General features: G+C 45.3%; 1 protein-coding gene and 2 pseudogenes across 1 annotated transcript; 1 reads left to right on the top strand and 2 right to left on the bottom strand.

Moving 5' to 3' along the window:
• Positions 1-1,715: 1,715 nt before the first annotated feature.
• LOC128092337 (uncharacterized) lies at positions 1,716-4,635 on the bottom strand (annotated as a pseudogene).
• Positions 3,104-10,096, bottom strand: LOC128092465 (uncharacterized). Its single transcript, XM_052706309.1, has 2 exons — positions 3,296-10,096; positions 3,104-3,232 (listed from the first exon to the last, which is right to left on the bottom strand). Exon 1 carries the CDS (start codon positions 6,910-6,912, stop codon positions 5,827-5,829), a length of 1,086 nt encoding a protein of 361 aa, XP_052562269.1. The 5' UTR covers positions 6,913-10,096; the 3' UTR covers positions 3,104-3,232; positions 3,296-5,826.
• Positions 8,297-10,135, top strand: part of LOC128092336 (26S proteasome regulatory subunit 6A-B-like) — a 4,454-nt pseudogene continuing 2,615 nt past the window's right edge.

Below are 10,135 nucleotides of genomic sequence, written 5' to 3'. Positions count from 1 at the left end.
CAAAGAGAAACGCAAAAAGTAACTTTTTCAAAACTTTTTTTCGTAAAATCGCGATAACTCGTGATGTTTATCAGCAAACCCCTTATTTTTGTAATTGTCTGCTCTACAACTTTGTAGAACATTGTTACACTCTAAAAAATAACCCTGCAAAGTTAGAAAAAACACGAAATTTTAAAATGAAAAATGTTGTTCTAAATGAAAAAATGACCCTTCTGGGTCAATGTAGATTCGAAAAGTACATTAAATATCCCATAAAATGACATGTTCCAGCATTTTTTACAGTCGAGTAACGAAAAATGGGAGAATTTTTAAAACTTTTTTAGTGTTTTTAACGATGAAAAATACGTTTTTTCGGAATTCTGAGTACGCCATCAAATTGGGCGTCTAATTTTACATAACAGTCCCTTTGACACCAAATTTCTATCTCATCACCGTTTTAGGATGCAAATTATTGAAAAACACCTCTTTTTTCGCATGTTCAAAAATGGAAGGGGTCGTACCGCCCCTCCGTCACGAGATATTAAAAAACGGACCTCGGATTCGTGATCAGGGACAAAAGTTAACCCTTAGGACAAAGTTTCACGCAAATCGAAGAGGGGTCGGGGCAACTTTTCCCGATTTCGTGTGAGTTGGTAGAGAATTACCCTCCTCAGTTTCCGGGAAAATCCAGTCACGTTCATGCCTCTGGGCTTCGAAATAAAACTGGCCCAACTACCGGAACTTACAAAGAAGCACAACAACGCGGAACACGTTTTGCTGGAATTTTCTAACAAACTTAAGCGTAGTGGTGGGTGAAAAGCTGCTATTTATAAATCTTTCAACTACTACAACAATTTTCCGCTCAATTCCAGAATGCGAGTAACGATTAAATTGAAAAATAAATAAAACAACAAGCAAACTAAATACATATTTTTTAATAAAAAAAAACCCGAATCTCTTTGTCGATGCACTTATTAACGAATTAAGTGCCAATCAGATGTCAACACATTGTGTGAGTTTTCACCTCCAGCTGTGCCGTTGCAGCAACCCGTTGTCGTTCCGCTACTCGACCGCTTCAACAGAACCAGACCGAACTCGATGAACACGCGAAGCATGTTCTTCGTCTGCTTCGCCGTTAACTAATCCTTCGTAATATCTGCAGGATGTTCCTCCAGCGTGAAACTGTCGTCGTTCAGATCTTCAAACGCTGTCGACTGAAACCCAGAACCGGTATCTCAGCTCCCTGAGTCCCCTGAGCCAGGTTGTCCGGAACACCGACGAGGTGATGGGTATCTGTAAATAGGATTTTGTTTATAAGTCTCGTCGATTTCAAGCTATTTCCGTCTTACCTTGTGCACCTCCAACTCGATCTTGTACACCACGTCCAGCGTCAGATTGCTGTGAAAGTGGCCTGCCTCTGCCAGCTGGAGTAGGAACTCGAGAATCTGCGTACGACGTATGCTGCCAGTCTGCAAAAGAACCAGAATTAAACCCCTAAAACCTCCAGGTAGATCCGGACCAACTTACGTCAGCTGTTCGCAGAAGCAGTTCAACAGATGTATACTTTGCCGTCGCCATCGCTGGACACGAGATTGCTCATGTCGGGGGAACAGGCAAAACCGGAGAACATGTAGCTTTTGCAGGCAAACAACTTGCCGTTTGGGGAGGTGTGACTGCGGGTATCGTGAGCATCATTGGATCGGCGATGTACTTTATGTCTACCGAAATGTCCCACTCCCAGACGTGCAAGCCTTTGTCGTCGGAGGTCGTCACGATGCTCCGGTTTTCGCCGACGAAGGTTGTCGTGTTGACCGCGCCCGGACGACGGCCGTACTCCTGGATGATGCAGATTCTGCGGGTAAGGTTGGGTCCTACTGTAAGATATAAGGAAATTTGAGGTTTCTTATCCAATTATTTCCAGTTAAATCTACTCACCCAAATGGAGTCCAACGCTTCCACCGTACACAGGGGGAAATCTTTCACGCACTTAAGCCTGACACGACGTCATCCGTTTCGGTGTCCAACAGCTTAAGGGAGAAATCGTACCCGGCCGACACGAGCTTATCGCCGCACTTTTTAAAACTCACGTTACACACGGCCTGCCGGTGGCCCGAGTAGGTTCACAAGCAAGTCCGCTTGTTGTAAACTTCCGATGGTCCGATTTGGGGAACCACCGGATGTCTTGATGTGCAGCACGTACTCTCCTCGCTGCTTCTTGGCCATTATCTTTTCGACCTCAGCCCGCTCGGTTCCGTTCGGCCTCGACACAGGTTCCTCATCCTCGTATTTGTCCACGGCGTCTTCTGGCTTGTCGTTTTCCACATTTTTTTTCTTTCATCTTCCGCCCGATCGGCTTTCGACGAGACAAACACAATCTTCCCGTCCGTGTCGTACGTGGCCTCTCCGAGGGGAACTCCGCTGAAGCGCAGTAGCGTGTATTCGCCGATTATGACCTGCTCGATCAAATCGCAACGACCGAGACGAACCGATTTGTCAGCTTTTCCTTCATCTTCTCCTTCTCGGCGACCGCCAGCTCGGCAATTTTCGCCATCGAGTACATTTTGATGCTCGATCCAAGAACCTTGATCTTGTCCATGGCCAGCTGCGTGTTGGCGATCAAGATCTTTGCGTTCTCGGTGCGCTTCGGCTTGTGCACACCGGGCTTCTTGTCCAGCAGGAAACCCTCGTCCAGGAATGAATCCTCCAAGCAACCGCGAGTTGCGCTATATCGCGGTCAATTCGCCAGAACACTTCAATCGCATCACGGCATCGACGGTCAGCTTGACAAAGTAGTTTTGTTGGGTCAGGATCTTCGAGCTGAGCGTCGTCCAGGCAATGTTCATTAAATTCTCTCGGAACTTTTCCGCAACCTTCGAATTATTCTGAGCCGCGGCATTCAGCGCCGCCTGCGTGGCCGCTCTCCACCCGGCAATAATCGTCTGCGGGTGCAACTTTTGCTCGATCAACTTTTCCGCCTCGCGCAGCAACTCTGACCATCACGGAAGTCGTTCCATCGCTAACCCTGCGTCCTGGTAGCGACTCATGTCCACAAGGGTCTTGGCCGCCGGATTGTTGGGATGCCCCCCACAAACGAGGACAGCCAGGCGAATTCGCCCTTCTCCTCCTCGGCGAACGTTTCGGCAATTCGCTGGGGGAAGGTCACAATCAGGGCAACAGGTGGTGATAAATAGCGCCGGCACTGGAATGAACTCAGTCTAGGCTTTATCTACATCCAAGCGCGTCGATTATCTGCCTGCAAAAACAATACAAAATTAAAATAATCACAGCTAAAATCTCACTGCTAAAAAAACATTACCCGAAAACTTTGCTCCTACTTGAGTTTGCGCCAGGATTTTCCGCCAAAATCCTGACTTGATGTTAGAGCCGCCGATCAAACACAACACACCGGGAGTAAAGTTAACTTTTCCGGTCGTCAAAACGTGCGCTCTGTGGACGGTGGAGCCGGCGATCCCACCGGAACAAACTTTTCCGGCCGTTGACAAAAAATCGCAATTTATGCTTTGTTTTTTTCTTTCTGTCAAAACTGCTTGAAAAAAAACCAAAACAAATACCGAGTTGCCAAACACGACCAAAAACTGCTCGACGGCAAGGTTGCAAGATGGATTTCCCTGGTTCAAAAGTCGAGCAGACGCAGGTCGCTTTAACTCGCTTTAACGCGCGTTAACTTGCGATAACTTGCTTTAAGGTGGCGTTATGTGAAAACTCGGCACGATGAGTTGCGTTGATGCTTTTCGAGCTCGTTTTTGTGCGTTTTAGTTTGTTATCGCGGAGTGACGTCCCCCTCGGATCGGGTCAGAAATATATAAATAAATGAAAGATATGTAAATTACCAAATGTCAACTAGTGGTACTGCTGATATTTCTAGTTGATAACTGATACCTTCAAACTGCTAGATCATCGATGTCAAATGTATTTCAATTCCTAGCTACAGTCAGTGTCAGCTTGACACGTTCTCATTATACCCTTTTTGTTCAGTCGCGTTTGGCCGATGATCCGAGGGGTACGGTCGGCGCGGTCAGTGCAGTCGGCACGGTGTGCTCGCAACATCCTCCCCCGCGTGTCGCATGATGATCTGCACCAGAACCCCCAGCAACACCAACGTCCAGCAGAGCCAACTTGACGACTGCTCGCTCTCGCATCAGACCCTTCGATATCTGTACATCCGCCCGACGTACTCTGCCATCCTTCCGGGATACGTCCTTGCAACGCGTCCTCGCAGCCACCCGTTCCGATGTCCTTCGTCCACAACAAGCACGAGATCACCCTCCTTGATTGGTCTCACCCAAGTCTCACCTCTTCGAACCATTTAGTCCTCCTCGCGATCGTCGGCAGATATTCTTTCACCCAGCGGCTCCAGAACTCGTCCAGTGTGTGCTGGATACTGTTCCAGCTGTTTTTGATAGCCGCGCCTACGCCGACCGGATCCTTGACGGCCTGCTGAACACCGCTCGAACTCAGCATGAGAAAATGTTTGGGGGTCAAGGACTCACTGTCTGCGCTCTCCAGCGGCACGAAAGTCAGGGGGCGCGAGTTGACCATATGCTCCGCCTCCGCTAGTAGGGTGACCAGCGACTCCTCGTCCAGCTTGCGTTCCACCGGGATTGCGCCCAGTGCAGCCTTCGAGGATCTTACCATTCGTTCCTACAGGCCACCCATGTGCAGCGCGGCCGGCGGGTTGTATCGCCACTGGGTGTGGGTGTCGGTGAATGTGCTGCTGAGTTCGTTGTGGTTGACCTTGGCTTATTCCTTCGACAGCTCTCCGCTGGCTTCTTGGAAATTCGTACCGTATACATACCATACCAATCAGCATAGCGCACCAGGTACGCGTGCTGTAGCAAGAAGACGCTTCCATCTTTCTCGGTCTTGTGCTGCTACTCTCCAATTTCCCAGGTTACAGATCTTCCGGATGTCACCGTTCACTTGATCTCCCCTACGTGCGCGCGGTTTCCCTGCTCTTCTGCCTGTACCGCCAGCTGGTTCAGCGCGGTCAAAAGCAATCTGACAGGCTGGCTCTCGTCCATTCGGGCGACATGGCCGACCCACCTGAGCCTCTCGATCTTCGCCTGGGTGGCGATGGTCGGTTCTTCAAGAAGCGCGTGCAGTTCGTGATTCATACGTCGTTGCCACACTCCATCAGACACCTGCACTCCACCGTAGATCATTCGCAGCACCTTCCGTTCGAAAACTCCAAGGGCTCGTTCGCCCTCCTGCCGCATCGTCCAGGTCTCGTGGCCATAGAGGACTACCGGTCTAATCAGTGTTTTGTACATCGTCTTCGTGCGGCGTTGCACCCGATCCGAAGTGAGGGTCTTCCGTAATCCGAAGTACGCACGATTCCCAGCAAAAATACGAGTCCGGATCTCTTTGCTGGTGTCGTTGTCGGCGGTTACCAGCGATCCCAAGTACACGAACTCGCTCAGCTCCTCCAACTCATCATCATCCACAGCTAGAGGCGTGAGACTTGGGGGCCAACGTCCCTCGAGCCCCTTCCTCTCATGTGCTTTGTATTCGTCGTATTCATGCCAAGTCCTACACGTCTTGCTTATACCTTCAGTCGGGTGTAGACATCTTTCACCGTCTCCAGGTTTCTTGCTACAATGTCGATGTCATCGGCAAAAGCAAGCAGCTGGTAGGACTTGTTCATGATCGTGCCACTCGTTTCGATGCCCGCCCTTCGAATGATGCCCTCAAGAACGATGTTAAAAAGCGCACAGGATAAGCCATCACCTTGCCGCAGCCCTCGGCGTGATCCAAAGGGTTCCGCTAAATCCCCCGAAACACGCACGTGACACATCACACCATCCAAGGTAGTCTTAATCAGCCGAGTCAGTTTATCCGGGAATCCGTTCTCGTGCATAATCTGCCATAGCTACTCGCGGTCGACTGTATCATAGGCCGCCTTGAAGTCGATAAAGATGTGATGTGTGGGCACGTTGTACTCACGACATTTCTCGAAGATCTGTCGGAGTCATAATATTTGGTCCGCACGCCAGTGGTAGGGCCCCAGGAACCTCCGTGCATGGGGTGACAGCTGACGGCAGAGGATCTGGGAGAGGATTTTGTAGGCCGCGTTGATAAGCGTAATGCCGCGGTAGTTGCCGCAGTCCAGCTTATCGCCCTTTTGTAGATGGGGCACACGACACCATCCATCCATTCCTCCGGTAGCTTCTCCTCCTCCCAGATCTTGGAGATCACACAGTGAAGCGCCCTCGCCAGTTTCTCTCCTCCATATTCGAAGAGCTCACCGGGTAACCGATCCTTGCCGGCAGCTCTGTTGTTCTTCAGCTTCCTGATCTCCCTCTTCACCGTCTCCAGATCAGGTGCTGGGAACTGTTCATCAGCTGCGGATGCTCCAAGGTTGACTCCATCGCCGTCTTCGTTCGCTTCATCGCCGTTGAGGTGCTCGTTGAAGTACTGCTTCCACCTGTCCAACACCTCGCTTTTGTTCACGATCAAGATTCCCTCGTTGTCCCTGCATACATCGGCTCGCGGCACGAAGCCTTTGCGGGACCGGTTCACCTTCTCGTAAAACTTCCGCGACTCGTTAGCTCGGAATAGCTGCTCCATTTCTGCACAATCCCGGTCTTCATGCTGGCGCTTCTTGAGCTTGAAGACCGCGACCTGCCGATTCCGAGCCTGCCTGTATCGTTCCACGTTCCCTCTCGTCACCTTGCCCGAGCAGGGGTAAATAACACGGGAATACCAAATTTTGGTATTACTTGGGCAAATAACAGCGACCAAAATGTGCCCTTGGTTGCCCAGTAATAGATGGTAAAATACCATGAAATCATACCAAAGTCTTGTATGTGGAAGGGCACAACAATACCAAACCGTGTTATTCCAAGGGTAAAATAATACCTCAAAATAAAACCATTTCAATACCAAGTTGAGGTCTTCTGGATTTTTGAACATTGCTTGAATACCAAAACTTGGTATTGAAATGGTTTTATTTTGAGGTATTATTTTACCCTTGGAATAACATGGTTTGGTATTGTTGTGCCCTTCCACATACAAGACTTTGGTATGATTTCATGGTATTTTACCATCTATTACTGGGCAACCAAGAGCACATTTTGGTCGTTGATATTTGCACAAGTAATACCAAAATTTGGTATTTTCATACCATTTTTAGTGCAGCAGTTGCAGTTAGTGAAAAAACGGAAATGATCCTTATGCAACAACCAAATCTACTCACCTGATGATTCCATGTTGTTCTTAGTGATATTCTTCACCACAACGAATGCATTTGTCATTGACGGCCTGTGCTTGAAGTTCTTGAAGATTCTGAAAAATAACAAGATTGAAAAATAAGTGTTATTAAAATGAAACTGGATTGAAATTCACCAAATTTCAATATTTTTTGTTTTTCAAAGTATTTGGTTATCCCGACTTAAAAAAAAATTAAAATCAGCTTTAACATTTTTGGGTTTCAAGTCATTTTAGCGCAAAATTAATTATCTCGTCAAAATTTATAAAAAATTTCCCATAGTTTCAGAGGAATTTGATGAAACCTTTCAATACCAAAATAATACCAAAATGTGCCATCCTGACATAGAAAATTTTCCACAATTTCAAGTCATTTCTGTAGGGGGTATATCAAAAATGTTTAAAATCAAGTTTGAAATTTCCGGTTTTCAATGAAAGCATTCGCTTTGAGAAGCGCAAATTAATTATTTTGTCAAAATTGGTAAAAATTTTCCCATAGTTTCAGAGGAATTTGATAAAACACTTCAATACCAAAATAATACCAAAATGTGCCATCCTGACTTAGAAAATTTTCCACAATTTCAAGTCATTTCTGTAGGGGGTATATCAAAAATTTTTAAAATCAAGTTTGAAATTTCCGGATTTTAATGAAAGCATTCGCTTTGAGACATCATTTTAGCGCAAAATTAATTATTCTGTCAAAATTGGTCAAAATTTTCCCATAGTTTCAGAGGAATTTGATAAAATACTGTAATACCAAAAGAATACCAAAATGTGGTGTTCGACCATTGACAAATTCTGCAATTTTGCAATATCAAAACAATACCTTAAATTGGTATGATACCACATTTTGCTCTTGCATAATCCTTAAGACAAATTTTAAAGGGTCCAGGAATACCAAAATTTGGTATTGATACCAGAGAAAGGTATTATTACGCATTTCCCTTGTTATTTACCCATGCTCGGGATGTGCAGCTTCCTGTCGTAAGCTGCCTTCTTCTCGGCGGTAATCCGTTGGCACTCGTCGTCGTACCAATCGTTTCGGCTGACTCGGATCGCACTACCCAGTGTGGCTTCCGCTGCAGTGCCGATGGCTGAGCGTATGCGACTCCAACCATCTTCGAGCGAGGCTGCGCCAAGTTCCTCCTCACTGACAGATTCGCTTCCAGCTACTGGGCGTAACTGTGGGCCACATCTCCGCTCTGCAGACATGCGGTGTTGAACGGAGGGGCCCGCCGGCTTCGGCGTTGGTTGAACACCGTCGACAGCTTTGAGCGCATGTCAACTCCAACTAGGTAGTGGTCCGAGTCAATATTCGCACCGCGAAAGGTGCGCACGTGCGTTACGTCCGAGAAGAATCGGCCGTCGATCAGGACGTGGTCGATTTGCGTTAAGGTCCGTTGGTCAGGTGATGTCCAGGTGGCTTTGTGGATGTCCTTAAGAGGAAAGTAGGTGCTCCTGACCACCATTCCCCCCCGAGCAGGGGTAAATAACACGGGAATACCAAATTTTGGTATTACTTGGGCAAATAACAGAGACCAAAATGTGCCCTTGGTTGCTCAGTAATAGATGGTAAAATACCATGAAATCATACCAAAGTCTTGTATGTGGAAGGGCACAACAATACCAAACCATGTTATTCCAAGGGTAAAATAATACCTCAAAATAAAACCATTTCAATACCAAGTTGAGGTCTTCTGGATTTTTGAACATTACTTGAATACCAAAACTTGGTATTGCCATGGTTTAATTTTTAGGCATTCCCGCGCCCTTGGAAAATCAGATTTTGGTATTCCTGTGGTCTTTCACATACATGATTTTGGTATGATTTCATGGTATTTTACCATCTATTACTGGGCAACCAAGAGCACATTTTGGTCGCTGGTATTTGCACAAGTAATACCAAAATTTGGTATTTTCATACCATTTTTAGTGCAGCAGTTGCGGTTAGTTAAAAAAAAACGGAAATGATCCATATGCTACAGCCAAATCTACGCACCTGATGATTCCATGTTGTTCTTAGTGATATTCTTCACCACATCGAATTCATTTGTGATTGATGAACGGCATGTGCTTGAAGTTCTTGAAGATTCTGAAAAATAACAAGATTGAAAAATAAGGATTGAAATTCATCAAATACAATAATCTGTTGATTCATTCGTTTTTCAAAGTATTTGGTTGTCCTGACTTAGAGAAATTTCATTGTTTAAAAAAAAAATCTTAGTGGGTGTATCAAAAAAATATGAAAACCAGCTTTAACATTTTTGGGTTTCAAGTCAATTGAAAATTAATTATCTCGTCAAAATTTATAAATAAAATTCCATAGTTTCAAAGGAATTTGATGAAAACTTTCAATACCAAAATAATACCAAAATGTGGCTTCCTGACTTTGAAAATTTTCCACAATTTCAAGTCATTTCTTTAGGGGGTGTATCAAAAATGTTTCAAATTTGTTTGAAATTTCCGGTTTTCAATGAAAGCATACTCTTTGAGACATCATTTTAGCGCAAAATTAATTATTTTGTCAAAATTTTACCATAGTTTCAAAGGAATTTGATAAAACACTTTAATTCCAAAATAATACCAATATGTGCCATCCTGACTTAGAAAATTTTCCACAATTTCAAGTCATTTCTTTTATATCAAAAATGTTTAAAATCAAGTTTGAAATTTCCGGTTTTCAATGAAGGCATTCGCTTTGAGACGTCATTTTAGCGCAAAATTAATTATTTTGTCAAAATTGGTCAACATTTTCCCATAGTTTCAGAGGAACTTGATAAAATACTGTAATACCAAAAGAATACCAAAATGTGGTGTTCGACCATTGACAAATTTAGCAATTTTGCAATACCAAAACAATACCTTAGATTGGTATGATACCACATTTTGCTCTTGCATAATCCTTAAGACAAATTTTAAAGGGTCCATA

This window comes from Culex pipiens, chromosome 1, assembly GCF_016801865.2.
Source record: "Culex pipiens pallens isolate TS chromosome 1, TS_CPP_V2, whole genome shotgun sequence".
NCBI classification, from domain to species: Eukaryota; Metazoa; Arthropoda; class Insecta; order Diptera; family Culicidae; genus Culex; species Culex pipiens.
Note: the sequence above shows the minus strand (reverse complement) of the source record. Positions and strands in the feature narration are given on the sequence as shown.